The sequence below is a fragment of the Manis pentadactyla genome, chromosome 5 (genome assembly GCF_030020395.1).
Source record: "Manis pentadactyla isolate mManPen7 chromosome 5, mManPen7.hap1, whole genome shotgun sequence".
In the NCBI taxonomy this organism is placed as follows: Eukaryota; Metazoa; Chordata; class Mammalia; order Pholidota; family Manidae; genus Manis; species Manis pentadactyla.
The window spans coordinates 170,833,902-170,850,584 of NC_080023.1; the positions used below are offsets into that span (position 1 = coordinate 170,833,902).

Genomic DNA, 16,683 nt, shown 5'->3' on the forward strand with positions numbered 1-16,683 from the left:
GAGACACTGATTACAGAACAAGGTGATGCATTTGCAATGGAGTTTTCTCTTCTATTAAATCAGTTGTTTAAAAAAAACCCAACAACCTGTATTTTGCTAACAATATCCTAAATTGGTTCAAAACATTCACTTATTTGGCTCAAAAAAAATACTCATAGTGGTGGGCCAGATGCTATCTCTATTTTCAAGCCTTTAGAGGTTTTTTTTTCTTTTTCTTTTTGTGTATATGCATGTGTATGTGTTTATTTGTTTTCCTGCGTAATCCAAAGACTTTAAATGAGTTTGGAAGTTATGACATGTTAACCCAGAAGAGTGTCCTGAAAATAATTGCTGCAACTGACTTTTGGGAATCTACTCTCTGGGGCTGTCTATGCCTCTGCATAGATGTAGCTGTGTAAGGATGTGCTTGCTGGTGAGGGAAGCAATTGGACCGTGTGTGCAAGACACATGGTGCATGCTCACTGAATATGGTGCCAAGTTAAAAATAAGCATTTGTTTTTCTCATTAGGCTTTCTTCTTCATGAGGATAGGGACCACATCGACTCATCCTCCACAATAAATATCTCAATGTCTGGCATATCGTAGGTGCTCAATAATTATTCATTGAATAAGTGAATGAATGAAATGCAACACATTGGAAACAAACTAAATGTCCTTAATAGAGCACTGGTTCATCTGAGTATGATAAATCTAGACAATGTGATTCAATGAAGTTGTTATAGAGAATGAGGTGGCTTTATATCAGCTTGCAAACTCAAATACCACAGGGATAGGGCTAGTAATATAAATGAGTGAGTTGGGCTGCCTGTGACAATAGGGAGTGGTAGGGATTGTAGCAAACTGAAAAGTCCATGTCTTTTGTGTATTTGAATTGCTCACAACGGTAATAAAATGTTACAGTGAAAACCAAACAGAATGCCAGCCAAGCATCATTAGGTTAGGGAAATCCCCACAGTCATGGAAATTCTGGAGGTTAAACATTGAAAAGAAGGAATAATGTTCAAGTTCCCAGGCATAACCCTTCCAGTGGAAAACAGGTCATAAGAACAATGGACATTCGGAGACCTGACTCTATGAATCCCTTGACGGTTGCTTGGGAAAAATGTGTTCTCTTCTACCTCAATTTCAAACCTAAGGAGAATCAGTTCCAAAGAACTCTTGTCTGTAATTTGTTTCCCTAACAGTTAAACGTACCCAGTTTCTACTTCTAGATAATATCCCCAAGCAACTTCCAAGGTCTAGCTCTGGAACATGAGTTTAAGTGAATGAGTGTATGTTGAATGGATGCACTGGGTGGTTTAGACATCTTTCATGCTGGATTTGGAGTCTTTTGTATTTTCCAATCTTTTATGTGTAGTCTCATGTTGGTCATTTGGAAGAGAACGTCATTCTATTTGCTTTTCTTTGTTTTTCATTCTATTTGCTCCATCCAGAAATGAGAAAGCTGCATCATCAGTGTTATGATGAGCGATTTGGGGATACAATTTGGAATGTACATGTGCTGCCAGAAGCAGGCTAAATGTTCTTTTCTGTCCTGATATTGTGTAAAAACTGGTTGAAAAACTCACATCTTGATTCCCATTTTCAGTGCCAAATTGCAGAGTAAATGGCCAGGAATATAGAAGAGGTTCCAGCCATACAAACCTCCCCCTCCTTACTGTACACTGCTTACTACGAAAACCCAGTGAAGAAAGAGAACAATTTTCGCAAACAGTTTCTATCACAGTTATTTCTCATATGCCTCAGCACCACTGGCGAGGATTTTGTTTTGTTTTGTTTTGTGGACTAGAAAGGATTCCTTAATAGGCCGAGCCTGTGAAATTAGAGTCGCTTTCTCAAAGGATTAGCTTCCCAAAGACTCCTGAAAATAAAAGCTCACTCTAATGAAATTCTTGTTTTTCATTAAAAGAGAATTAAACCAATGACCTTTCAGATGGGTTTTTGTTTTCTGTCTTCCAACCAATGTAGGTTTTGTTGCATTATATGATTTACATTCCTGGATGTTTAGGTATTTAATGTACATGACTCTTCACAGACACTAAAAATATGTCTATGCACATTCTTTCCATTCTATATACACTAAAAGCACAGCAAATTCACCAACTCTACACAGCCACTCTTAGACAATTATATTGTCATTTCCTTATGGAATGATGTGTAAATCAGTTTTGTCCAAATTTGTGTCACTCACATGTCACCTTCAGAATTTTTTTCAATGTCAGTATTTATCTTGGAGTATATTACTTTGCCCTTTAAAAAATGGCTTATGGTCTTTATGTAAATAAATGTACTTTCAAAGGAAACTGCCTATCATTACCATAATGAGCAAAACAGTATAATTTTCCAAAAGCAGAAGGAAACTTCAAACATAAATAAAATTAAAAGTAAACAATACTAACTTCTAGGTGGCTGACATTGTCAGCCAAAACTCAGGACCCGAGGCCAGCTCTCTCTTTGTTAAAAAAGGAGGTAAAGAAAGATTAATATACCTTTGCAATAAACTGAGACTCTCCATTTGAGTCAGAAGATGAAAGGGAATTTTCTCACCGAACAATTCGTGTTCCACTCAAATTCCATGTCTACCTCCTATAATTATGTCTCATACCACCGGTGACCCAGGTCCTTTATTCTTGGAAGCTGACCTAGGCATGTCAGCTTTCTGTACCAGAAGCAAGCAGCTTACCATTTGTCTGAGAAACGCCATCAAGGAGGTTCTCCGTGGTTTCTGCTCTTCTCTCTTGAGCTTTGCTTCTGCGGGTTCAATTGTGGCCTCTCCTTCTTCATTGAGATCCACTGTTTGTAAGGCTGATTCTACGTCCTTGGACTTTACCACCTCTACTGGTGATTCACACACCTCCTGGATGATTTTGCCAGGTAATAAGACAGTGGAAAAAAAAAATGTTCCCCTAAACATATTTTATAAAGTGGGGTTCCAGTTGCCCCCTTGTTCACATAGTAGCTATGGGTTTGAATCTATGACCATTTCTACACAGGCACGTCTTCACCGAGTAGGGCTCATGTCATAGAATGTGCTTTCAAACAGCCAATTTCTGAGCAACTGTCAAATACACTGACTCAGGAGTGGTAAAATTCCTCTTTGGTTGACTGTAAAGGTCAGTTACACCTGGCCTGGGTCAAAATAAGGAGGTGGTGGCCATGACATGTTCTAGGCCATGTCCTAGATCCCCTGTGTCTGTGGAGACACTGTCCTCTTTGCAGAAAGGACAGTGCAAAAGCCACGTGACTTAATGGACTTGACTTCCTCGTTAGCTCATCACCCCTCTTACCCAGACCAGCCATTTGCCATCGGTACTCAACAGAAGTTCACACTTTCAGAAGAAAAATGAACTTGGTAAGAAAACTATAGCTAAGTTCCTTATGACCTCCTGCGGGGTACCCAGTGAGCTCAGCACCCTTGAAAATCTGTAGGCAGAAGGGATGGTCAGCAGCGTGGAGTTTGGGTGGAAGGGCCCATTTGCCTGAACTCGGATTCCAAATTTTTTCCTTTTGCATTGCACCACTCCATTCATGCCGTGCCGGTCACATCTGGGCCCGTTTCTGCATTTGTGTTGGTCTCTGCAATGTGACAGAGTTAATTGGCCTGGAGGGGGTTTTATAATGTCCTTTTTGTTTTCTCAGGCAGGGATTGGAGAACTATTAGCAAATCTATCCCAGAGCCTGTGTTGGAATGGCCCCTGAGCTAAGAATGGATTTTACATTTTTAAAGCATTCTCATTTTTTCTTAATGTTGAAAAATGTGAGACTTTATGTGGCCTGCAGAGTCTAAAATATTCACTATCGGACCCCTTACACAACAAATTTGCTGTCCCCGCCTCCGAGAAAAGCACTTTAGAGCCAAAGGCATCTTCCGCATTTGTCTTTGCTGGTGCCAGACCCCAGCTTCCTCAGAACCTTGTTCTTGCTGCCAGGGGCTAGGGGAGAGGAATTTAGGTATTTTCAAAAACACAGGATGCTTCTGAAGAAATCAGTTTCCTTTCCTTCATACAGAACATACCATTGGTTTGCAAATGACCCAAGCCATTCATATTGAGAAGGACTCTTAATTTCTGTGTCGTCAACCGATACAGGAAGGTTCCCGTGACAAACCCTTTTCTCCCATCTTTATCAAAACCACTTCTAGTATTTTTCCTTTGTAAACAAAGATCTTGGTCGGGGAGTTATAAACTCAAACATCTGCAGGAGGCAAGGCATGAAATAGCAGCCCGGACTGACCAGATGCAAGACAGAAAAGAAGCAGTGGTGGCTGCAGTGAGCACCGTCAAGGGGCCTCATCTGAAGACGCTGAATGAATGGGAGCCCTGGAACGGCCAAAAAACAAATGTGCATGGGGAGGCTTCTGCCCTGGGCTGCCTGTTCCTGACCCTGGCTTACATTTAGGAAACCGGGCTGAGACAGCAGCCCAGTAAGAGTCTGGGATTGGTGGTCAGATGAGGTCATGGATTCCCCTATCTAGGCCTAACTTAATTCAATTGCCTCGCTGAAAAATGAGCTTCACCCACAGCGTCCTGGGGGAGGCCTGAAACACAGGCAGTCTGACATATGACTGTGAGCACAGCCTGCCTGGGTCAATCTTCACTCTGCCCCTGCAGGGGCTCTACACCAAGGCCCCTACTCAAGTATCTTTCTGGCCGTGTTTTGGCATTTCTCAGTGGGACAGTATACACATCAGAAAGTCATGTTTAGCGTTAAATCAGGCAATGCATGTAAAGGTCTTAGAACAGTGCCTGACACATAATAAATACTCAGTTAATACAAGTGGTTGTTACTTGGGCTATTGTGAGAATTACTTCATGGGCATGAATTATCTGGAGTCACCCACTCTACACATGTCTACTTTTTAGCACTGATATGAACAACTCTCTCTTACTATGCCCAACATTGTTCATGTTATTTTTAATGTATTACCTCAGTAAATACTTACTGAGTTACTAAAGACAGCTCAGAATACACCCCATTGTTCCTATTCCACAGATGAAGGATCTGAATGATTGAATGATTTGGCCAAAGTCACACCACAGGTAAGTAGCCATTTCAGTGAGGATGGAGTTGTCTACTGAATATTTAATAGTGACTTAATCAATAACTTAATGGAACAATGAGTCTGAAAGCAGGAAGTTCTGGGGTTGGTTCAGTGGCTCCACAGTGTCTCTGGAAACCCGGGCTCTTTCCATTGGCTCTGCTATATCTGCATTTCAGATTTTCATCCTTTGATTTGATACCCCATGGTTATAATGTAGCTACCACAGGTCTAGGCATCACATCCTCAACCCCATGTCCTGGAACAAGAAGGAAGTTCACAGCACAAGATTTGCTCCAAATAAATTTCTGTAATTTTGATCCCTTACCTCAGGATATATATCTTTGGCCAGAAGTGGTCACATCCTTGCCCCTCGGCTAATTCTTGGTAGAGAAAATGGGAGTATTTGTTTAGCCAAATCATGAACAAATACTTTGGGGGGTGGTAGTTACCCACCTTGACTGAAACCAAGGGGAGGAGGGTGGAGGGGTGGGAAGGGGTTCCGTGGGGAGATATGAACAGAGTCCGACTCGCTGACTCTGGGCTTAGAATATGACTCTGTCGTTGAAGCAACAAGGGTTTTTTTTTTTTTTTTTCTTTTTGTATGCAGGGCCTGGAGGGAAGATTATTCACATAATAAAATAATCAGTTGTGTGGCAGTAACTTTGTCAACCAACTTTAATTGCCAAGGGTTTTCTTGGTGGGCCTTTACAAATGTTGAGAGGTGTGAACTCATAAATCCCAGGCCTGAGTCCATTCTTCAAAACACAACTATTTCAGCAGGAAAAAAAAAAAAAAGCAGGGGAGGGGGAATTTCTAGAGACTCTCATTAGCTTTGAAGTCAGGCCAAGAATTTGGCTTTCACCAGCCAAGGAAAATCCACTGACATCCAAGGAGGAAATCTAGAAGGATGTGAGCTAAGTGAGAATCCAATCTGCATACACAGACGTAAGAATTTGATTTCTATTAGGACAGTTTCCCAATTCCCTTCTAGGCTATGGCTTTGGAAAAAGTCACTCCTTATTTAGAATATATGACTGCATCTGTACATTTTAATTTTCGGTATGACAGACATAATGAAAGTCAGATTTGGGCTCTATTTTAGAATTAAATGCCCTCTGCTTGCTTTCAGTAGGCAATACCGTACATCCCATGAGAATGGCTAGTCCATTTAACATAGACAGGATGTATCTCAGCAAGAGTTTTCACTTTTTGCCTCAAATATTACAGCATGCTTACTCTTGAAATTTGGTTTAGACATTTTTCACTAGAGTGCTGAGTTTTGAAAATCCATTTACAGGGAAATAGATTTCTTCTGCTTAAACTTCACCTGCAACATAACAAGACTGAAAGTTTTTATTTTAGAATTTTTTAGGTTCATTCTGGTTTGGTTTGTAACATGATTATTTGATTATAAAGACCTTGTAAACATTTTGTTTTTCTACCCAGTAACTATTCTCCCTACTCTCTTGACAGTTCCCGAGTTTTGCTTTGGGGGAAACAACCTTAACTCGAAGAGCACACCATCTGGTTGATGCTGGTTGGGCAGGTCTAAGCCAATCAAGGTCCAGCCCTTTGACCTCGTGCGTTCAGGGATGGTCATCTATGGCTGAATGTATATTTTCCCAATCATTCACTCTGCCTTCCTGTAAAAGAATTATACAACTGTGCCCATTGCTATGTGACTTCCTTTGACAAATGGAACGTGAGGAGACATAACATAAAGTACAACTAAGTAGACACTTTTAGCACCACTGAGTGATTCACCCATGGCACTGTCTTCTCTCTGCCACTACAACTGCACGAGCCTTGTTGAAGGGTCTGCTTTTCTCAGTCCAGATTAGCCACAGCCAACATAAGCTGACTTGTAGCAAAAGTGAGGAAAAAAGACCCTTTGCTACTGAAAGCCACTACAACTGGGGGCTTCATTGTTACTGCAACACAACCTACAGCTGCAGAAGCATGTGAACCCATTCGAGCCAATGAAAGAGAACAAATTCCAGGACATGCAGGTTTGCCACTGGACCGATTTCTCCTGTACCCTGGACTGAGTGATGTGATGTGGGAAAGCTGAAAATGTAACCAGGCCAGAGGCTGAGCCAATGGAAATCTACTTCCTAGTGACACATACCAGTAAATTCCATTCTCTGTTTAATCCAGGTTGCATTGGGCTTTCTTTCACTTCCAATTGAGAGATTATTTATTAAGAGAGAGAGAAGGACCTGTTTCCTTCATCTTATAGGTAATTGGGAAGGAAATTTCTTTTTCTCCGTTAGTTAGAGCAGTAACTCAATCAATGACCAAAACATTTTCATACTGCAGTGGAAAGATCCAGTAATTTCTGTGGCTAAGGCAGTTGGATTTCAATTCTTATAGGACTGGAAGCATATTCTGGGAAAAGCACTAAACTTCCATGGACTTTAAAAGCCTTATTTCTCTTTTCATGAAAATCTTTACGAAATGTTGAAATCACTCTGTCTTTTGCTTTGCATTGGCTGATAGATTGGTTTTGGAAATTTGGGGTAGAGAAATTAAAAAACCAACCATCACCATAGTTTAGCCATTGGTTACTAAAAACTCTCGTAGTATGGTTAATCACACATAGTTATCCTGTTTTGAAGGTTTAGAGTATTATATGTTGTTTTGATTATTCCCACCTCTCTTATTTGGGAGGATTAAACTAATTGTTTTACCTGTTCCTTCCCTCCACATGGGCACTGGGTCAGCTGCAAGATGTGTGATTTCACAAGAAACTATAATCACTGATTACTGGGAGGCACTCACTTGGGATGTTACAACTCCTATGCAACAACCGGTCCTGCAAAGGGTGGCACTTTGCTTGCAAAAGGCCCTGTGTAGCTACTCCATTCTATCCTTGAAGTAGGAAAGCAGCCATAGACAGTATGCAAAGCAATGAGCATGTCTGTATTCTAATAAAACTTTTTATTCATAAACACTGAAATTTGAATTTTGTATCATTTCTACATGTCATAACATATTCGTCTTCTTTCAATTTTTTCCAACCATTTAAAAATGCAGAAACCATTCTTAGCTCTTAGCCTACACACACAGGCGATGGGCTGGAATTGGCCCAGGAACTGTAGTTTGCTGACCCCTGAATTATGGAGTTCTTTCTACATTTCAGTTGCTGAAGTATGCACATTATGAACATTATTCATTTAATTCTCATAAGAACCTTAAGGTATAGATAATATTATTATGGCCATTTAAGAGATGAGTGAACTGAGGTCTAGGAAGTGGCAGGGCCTGGGGATAGTGGGGCCAAGATCATAAATTTTTTGCCTCATTCCCTCCAACTAATTAGCTATTAGAAGATGAAATGTTGAAGCTTAGAAATAGAAATGGTATTTGTAGGGCTGAGCAGTTTAAAGGAATTCTTAAATGCTTCTTTATTTTCTTGAGAAAATATTTTGTTTTCTGTATAGCTTTTATGTTATCTTTTGGTATGAATAATTTAACTTTAATGAATCTTAATTCATGTTTATATTTCTGCTTTACCTTTCACACTCAAAAACGAAACACTTTTCATTTACCTGTTAGAGATCAACTCTGTTTTCAGCAAGTGATGTGCAAGAGACAGAGGGTTGCTCAGGCAGGCAGCAGCACATGAATGTCTGAAAGGAACCTTCTCAAAAAACCCAAAACCTCAAAATCTAATGATGCTCCAGATTAACCTGCAAGTTTCAAACTTCAAGTTGAGGGAAGAAGGCTCATAGAGTCCCTTCTCACAGGTTGCTGAAATAGAGTTTTGACTTTCTAGAAAATAGACAGTATGTTCATGAGGATTTTCTGGAATTATGAGACCTGGGCTTGCTGAGCTACTAAGTTTGGCTCAGAGAGGAGAGAGGGAGAAAGGGAGGGGGCAGAGAAGTGGAAGGAGGGAAGAAAAGAAAAATAATAACAACAAAGCAGATTCAACGATCTTTCTCCTTAACCAGAGTTGTAACATAGACATTCTAATTTTCTTTCCACATCACAGACAACATTTCTGGAACACATCTGGATTTTCAACATCTGTTCATTTACAGCAATTAAAGAAAAATGAAAGGAAAAAAAAACAAACCCAGGCCCTATCCATGACAAGCACATAAGAGCCACCTAGAACGAGCCAGACCCATTGGCAAAATGATGATCCATTTCTATCTTAAGGAGCTGTGAACTCACTTATCCCCAACTTACAAAGTTTTCCAAAATCTGTGCCTCTGTCAGAGCAGAAAGCTACGATCTGGGTTCTGAAACTCCTGAGGCCAGTTTACTCATCTGCCTGGAGATGTTCTGGCAAGATGCCTTTTCGTGGCGTCTCCTGCGGAGCCCTGCCCTTCGGACAGAAAGGCACTGTCTTGACAGTCTCGGCAGGGGAGGTCAAGCTCTGTCTCTCGGTGCAGAGACCCAGAGTCTCAGGCCTAGAGCCCCTCTCTGGCCCACGGCCAACAGTCTCGGCATCTAGTGCAGCAAGATGCTCTCACGTCTGATGCATTGGCTGTCCAAGGCACGGCCCCAGTTAGTAGAGAATCTGAGTCACCATGGAAAGAAAGGTGAAGGAGCAATCAGGGCTGAGGGAAGCAGAGGAGGCAGGGTCGCTGCCCCCTCAGGAGTGAAAGGGTGTGCTTGTGTTCAGTAGAGTCTTTCAGCCCCTGTGATTATAAAAAGGCACGCTCCAATTTTGTGTCTGATCAATTCAATGGGGGTTACAAATATTCATCCAGTGTTATTCCCCTGGGGTGCCCAATCACGTGCGAGGGTGAAAGAGCCCACAGCAGATGAGTAAGGCTTGGAGCACGCAAGAGCCCGGGCTCCCAGAGCTGGAATGCCCAGTAGCCTAACAGCCAAAGATGAGAATAGAATGATTCCGTTGTTCAATGCAGGACTTACATTCTCCTCTGCACCTGTGGGGACTGAATCCTCTATAACGGACTAAAGGGAAGATAAAAACAAAAGTAAGATTCAGGATGTTACCCCCAAAATGAAGGGTTAGTTGGGCTAACAGCCCGCTGATGCAATTCTTGGACATCGAACTGCTTATGCATACCTGTTGCAAAAAGAACTAGCAGGAGGCTTAGGCACATGTCAACAGTATAGCAGGATAATATAAATTATGTATTTTAAAATGCAGTAAAGGGAAAATAAACACACCGATGCAGCCAGCACACACACGGAGTGAAGAGAGCGGCTGCTACAGAAAACACAAACCACAGTTTTGGCTGTGGACAAGCATCGCATTTGCCTGGACTTTCTCTGGTAGCTGATGAAAAGAGGGAAATGCGATCAATCGCACAATCCACAATCACTGTTAGGTAAGAACAAACGAGCTGCTCAGGAAAACTCTGTTAGTAAGTTCAGAGAAATTCACCCCACGGTCCTCAGAGCAATCAGACACTAGTGTAATAAGCAGGGTCCTCAGCCTTATCCAGACGAAAGCACAGTAGCCAGCATCAGAAGCTGCTTATTTTACTGTGCCAAAGTTCAATTTGGTTAAAACCTTTCTGTGGAGGGCCGGCCGGCCGGGTTCCAGCATCACTCCCTGCAGTAATTCTGGCAAACACAGTCCTGCCCCACAGAAGAGAGCAGTTATCCCAACTCCACCGAGGGTCAATGTCACAATCATCAGATCAGTTTGCAAAGGTCCAACTTTGGAGATTATCTTGGCGTTATTTCCTAGAGTCATTCTTAAACTCTTCTGGGTGGTGACACTTGACAGATCTGGACTTTCTTCCCAGAAAAATAAATTTAAACAAAATATTTTACAAATAATTCCAGAGTTTTCTTAGACCTTGCATCTTTTCTCCTGGATTCCAGATTAAGAACTCTTCTATATATCTGTTTTGTTCCAAGCTTTGCCTTTATTTTTGTCTTTGAAGTATCCCGTGGGAAGGAGAGAAGGGAACTGGCCTTTACAAACATATCCTCTTCATTAGGAGGTCTGTGTACCCTATCTCACGTAAAGTAGCCCCTAGTGGTCGGCATGGTGAGCCTCATTTACACAGCAAGAAATGGAGGTGCAGAGAGGTGGAGTCGCTTGCTCAAGGTGGTACAGCTACAAAGAGGTGGAAAGGGTTCCAAGAGCCAACTTTGCCCCTGCCGTGATGACGTCAAGGATGAGGGACACATTTTTTGGTGACTGTATGAGGTCCTTTCTCCACAACCAGGACTGCTTTCTCTCTAGATGAGATCTTCAACTCAGACCATTTAGTTCTATTTATCTTCTCATTCTGAAGCTTACCTGGGCTCAAAAATGTCCCTAAAATGGATTGTGGGTTTTTATTTTTTTGGAAGCTTTTGATTATCAGGAAATTACAGACTATTCAGAAGGAACTGCAAATAGTCTAGCTTTCTTGGAATTGAACCTCTCTGTTCCTGTGACCAGTTGGATGGTGTTTAACACTATGAACAGGTAAAGAATTAAACGATATTTTAAAAGCTAGATTTCTTTAAACTTGACCTCCAAAAGTTTCAGTGTACTGTCTGCATGAGGCTGAGAAGACCTTCTCCCTGTTTCAGAATAGGATCTTTTGTTTCTCAAAGCCTCTCTTCTGTTCCAGTTGGTTGTAATGACACATTTGTGTCTTTGGTTTCCTGTGTCTGGAAAGTTCTTGACCATCAGTTGCACACTCATTCCAGAGGACACGGGGACCTTGGTGTAGGTGGTGGGAGAGAATCAGAAGGAGCTACTTTGAACACTGATGTTTCCTTGATCATCATTGTGGTTTCAGACTTCCAGACCTTCCTGGTGTTTCAAAAACTGGCATTATAAATATTGTCTGTACCAAAAAGAATTGCTATTTCATATTTTGAAGATTATACCACCAAGCAAGACATTCCTTATTTTAGGAATTAGTCCACTTGAGCATTTTTCAAACTTCAGCAATTTGCACTCCATTTGCATGATGCTTGACCTGTCCATGTACCATCTGTATTTACATGATATTTTTTCTTTAAATCGACTATGTTTTTACTTAAATAAATATATTTTAAAAAGAAACACCTTATCATTATTGTGACTGTAACATGGACATTCTTGCTGTATATAGAACAACTACCAATGAACAAAGCAAAAATGTTCATTCGATTCTAATGATTTTAAGTCTTTGTTAAGGAAGGAGATCAGCAAGTATTAGCACAGAGAAAAATGCTTATGAAGAGAGTTTCTTTCTGATGTTGTTAGAGAAATTGGGGTAGAATGGAGAAGGAGATAACTTTGTACTATGTAATCAATTAAATTTTTAGGGCTGTATCCAAGAACCACTCAAAATTGTTTGTACATTTTCATATATTTGCACACTGGTCTATGGGTGTAGCTTTATGTCAGCAGTGGCTGAAATATCCAATTAGTTTAAGGACCCCAAAATAGGTAATAAGAGGCCAGCTCCCTGCCCCCTTTTAGTGTTTGACACATGTAAGAGGAAACCTGCTTGGAACCCGGGTCTGGAGCATCCTCGTCTGTGGGATCAGATTCAAATTCACTGTTTCAGCTGTGCGACCTTGGGTGAGCTGAGGACACCTCTCTGAGCCTCAACCCAAAGGCTCACTATTGAACTGTTTACCAATCATAGGGTATTTTTAAGGAATACATAAAATAAAGCATGCAAAGGGAAAGTCACGGCCGGAACAGAGCTGAGCCCCCGACATCTGGTGGCTGGGGTCCAGCCACACCGCCCCTCCTCACCGGGAGCTGGAGGCCCTGGGAGGCGGGGGTGTGGTGCGGGGGAGCTACACGAACCCTGTCTGTCATTAGCTGTCAGTGTCTTTGGTCTTTCCCAACAGTCAGGCATACGGGGTGGAGCAGAAATAAAGATTTTGAGAGACGGACATCAGAAAGAGAAATCAGGCGGACATAAGAGCTGGAGGTGAAGCGGCTGCCTGCAGCGTCAGCGTGGGGCAGCGGTTCTGGGTGGCGTGCTGGTGCTGGCAGAACAACTGGGCCCACCTGAGCTACCCGTGAGCTGAGTGTACCCTGGGGAGACAGGGGTGCTGTGGGTGCCAGGGACGGCTCTGCTTAGGTGACATCTGTGCCCCAAGCAGGAGCAGTGGGAGTCTCTCCCCAGAGCTGACATGCACGGAAAGAGAGCTTTGTGTCCCCCGCTTTGCAAGCGGCAGGTTTGTGAGGACCTAGAGCAGTGACTGGTCAGGGGAACTAGCATGGATTTATTTTCCCTGGTGGCCCTCGTATCCATGGTGTAGCTCAGGAGTGACCACCCAGTAGGGACGGATGATTCATGATCACCTTTCTTAGAAATTCCTAGAATGATCTGGGTGGGATGAGTAGGATGCAGATTTATTTATGTCCATCCATCTGGGAAAGCTGCTGATATTTCCTTTATATACATAAAGCACGTAGCATGGTGTCTGCACATAGTATGTGTTTAATTAATGGTGGTGGTTTTTACGAAAGTTAGAGAGCAGTGCATAACCTAGCCCTCTCAGACCTAGTCAAGACTTTACTGCATTTATTCCGTGTTGCTTCTGCATTTCCTTAAGGCTGCTCAGGCCAGATATGCTGGCTCCTGAGACCCTTATGAACAGACATGTTCCACCCTGCTCTCAGGTTTTATTAGGTTCCAAAGCTACAGTGGGGTTGGGATGCTGTGGTTCTCAGTTAAAATCTTGAGGACCTGCTCCCCAGTGCATAGTAGCCCACTGACCTTTGTAAAACAAAAATTCTAGAACATGCTCAGTTCAGCCCATGGTGCTAGTATTTTGCGGTCTTTGGTGTTTATGTTTTGGACTGCATTTAGGAGCCCGGCCAGCTTGTAAACAGGATAAGTATGCTTTCTAGCTCATTGAACAAGTTACTGATACAAACTTTGAATAAACAGAATAGAGGCCAGATTCCAGAGGGCTCCCCAGAGAGAGTTTCTTGTATGTAGCTTTGATCCTTTAATAAACATTCTTTGTTGGCTTGCATCGCTCCTTCTTGTGAATATGCGTTAGATGCAACTCTACGGAAATGAAAAGAACAGTAATGCTGACAAAGATACTGATGATAACAGCCCATGTTACTGGGTCATGAGTAAGGCAGTGGGTGAATGTTTTGCATTCATTTTCTGTGTCAGTCTTCAAAATGGAAGCAGATCTCTCCTAAGTTTTAGGCCTGAGCTCCAACATCTATTACACTTGTGCTCCTACTCTAAAACCATGCCTCCCTTTGAAGCTGGAGGTGTGTCTTTATTCTCCTTCAAGGCCGACTGATGTATTACAGCATCCCTATCAACCAGTTCTCTGAGCCAAGCCTGGATCTCACACTTGATGTATATTTGTACCCAGTCTGGTTTCCAGGCCCAACGACAAATGACAAATGAAGACCCCAGGCAACTTGTTCCTTTTCTCCTTACAGTTTCCACCCAGCAGAAAGCCTGTGAGCCGAGGAGCCAGCAGTTGCAGATTCCAATTCATGATTTTCCACTGCCAATAAGTCCGTTGTGATGGATAACCTCTGAAGTGGAGGGAAGAGGACTTGAACTTTTCACATCAGGAATGTGTTCAGGAAGGGAATTTCAGAGACAAGAAGAAAAATTGGACAGCATTGTTGACGAAGCAGCTCACTTCAAAGAAATGAGAGGATGATTTTAAAGTGCATGTTCCATTTCTGCAGACCAACATGCATTTATTAGGTTCTCAGGCTCTCCAGTCAGAGGAATGTAATGGGGCTTGTCAGGAAACACGCAGAGCATGGGATTCTCATTCAAACCTCAAAACCAGAAACTTCCAATCTTCTTCAGCGACCTGGTCATCTGGCTGTTATCTGGTGACTCAAAAAGTTATCCAGCCTCATTAACAGCCATAAATGTCCAGTTGGAAATCTAAAGGATCCTATTTGGATATTTGTATTGCTGAGAATAAGGGTCTAAACAGCACGTAAACTTATCAGGGTAAACTTGAATAACAAGGGTTCCTTTTTTTGAAGAGCACATTCAACTCTTAAAGGAACGTTTCTTTGAAATACCATCACATGGTAGCACTTAAGCCAAGACATCCTGTTAATAGCTGGTCTCCTGGAAGCATCATTTTGATCATGTGACAGCTGCTCTGAGTTCATTGACTTCACTGTAGCCCTGAGACCTTTTTCATCAAGCCTAGATATTTCATCCCATCTTTCAAGTGCACCTATAACTGTCCAGCCATATATACCAGACTTTCCTAATCAGGATCCCCATGGATTCTGGGATCAAATACAAGGCTCTGCATTTGAAACAAATAACCCAGATGATTCAGAGGAAATCATAAGTTCTGTTAGTCTATTTTGACCTTTGGTAATTGTTTCTTTCTCTCGACACTCATAGCACTTGCAATCTGTACTTTACAGATTCACACAGAGTTCTAGTTTATTGTTTTGGAACAGGCCACCAGTCACATCGCATTCACCTCTGACTCAGTCCTCCCAGTAATCATGAAGGGGAGGTATCACTGCCTACTCTCCAAGCCAAAGAAAGTGGGCCTGGGGGTTTAAGTCACCTGATCAAATTCAAACAGCCAGTAACTGTCAGAGCTGAGATTTGACTATGTGTTTCTTTGACTTCAGAGTTCACATTGTTTTCCACTCCATTTCTTTCTCCCCAAAGGAAAGCAGGAAAAGTGTTACTTTGAAGATATTCCACATGTATCATGTACTGATTGTGTGCATTGCACACATATACACGCATGCATGTGCATGCATGTGTGTATTCCTTGTTCCTACAAATGGATTTCAAGTATTTCCAAGACAGTATATGAGTCTTACACTTATTTGTACCTAAAGTGCTGTTGGCACTGAAGCCACACATGGATATTTAGATGATAACCGGCAATTGCTCATACTTAAAGAAATGGTAATACCATTCATTGAGCATTTACTGTACCCTGGGTACTCCCTATGTATGGTTATTGGATTCTCATAACAGCCCTGTGAGATAAACATGTCCCATTTTGTAGGTAAGAAAATAGGAGCTCTGAGTGGTCAAGTAATTTGTTCAAGGTTACACAGCCCATCTTTCTGATTCTAGCTATTAGGCAAAACTTGTCATATACATGACTTTTCAAGATAATCTATTCCAACCCTTTCATTTAACAGATGAGGAAGAAGAAACTCAGACAGGGTAAGTAACTTTTGTGAAGTCACAGAGCAAACAGTACCCCAGTGAACCCAGAATTATAAAGGGCATTGTTATATGTAGCTGGATTTTAAACATTTTTTGGCAAGGACAACATAATTTGAAATTAATTTTCTGAAAGGTTATTTTTGTTTTTGTTTTATAATAAGAACTACTTCAGCAAGAAAATAAATCAAATAAACACAGTTTCATATCCACAGCCTCTTAAGGAAAATATTCATTTCTGATGTTCATAACTGTAGACTTATGAACTTCACAGCTAGCTTGCTTAATAGATTCTCAATTAAAGGAGAAGAAAGAGAGCTTAGGATTAGTTAGTGGATATATCAGAATTTTCCAGCACTCCTCCTTGTTTTTCAAAATTTTTACACGTGATTTTTATAACCAAAGATTATTTTAATTTAAAGGAAACAAAAGTCTTCATTTTGTTTCCTCCTAGAACATAAGCTCGCTGTGAAAATGTAAGCTGAGGGGTCCATGACCCGTTCACTGTTGTCTTCTCAATGCCTAGTACTTAGCACAAAGTATTTAGCACACAAA

General features: G+C 41.6%; 1 protein-coding gene across 8 annotated transcripts in view; it reads right to left on the bottom strand.

Annotated features, from left to right (window-relative positions):
• Window positions 1-16,683, bottom strand: part of BCAS1 (brain enriched myelin associated protein 1) — a 97,011-nt gene that overhangs the window by 15,512 nt on the left and 64,816 nt on the right. For 2 of the 8 annotated variants that reach the window (XM_036901927.2, XM_036901929.2), the window contains 2 exons: window positions 9,932-9,973; window positions 2,684-2,857 (listed from right to left, as the gene is read on the bottom strand). The exons of 3 other annotated variants lie outside the window; for them this stretch is intronic. In XM_036901927.2, the coding sequence (XP_036757822.2) occupies window positions 2,684-2,857; window positions 9,932-9,973 (216 nt within the window). The remainder of the gene's footprint in view (window positions 1-2,683; window positions 2,858-9,931; window positions 9,974-16,683) is intronic. 3 more of the 8 variants (XM_036901928.2, XM_036901931.2, XM_036901930.2) reach the window with 2 other exon arrangements.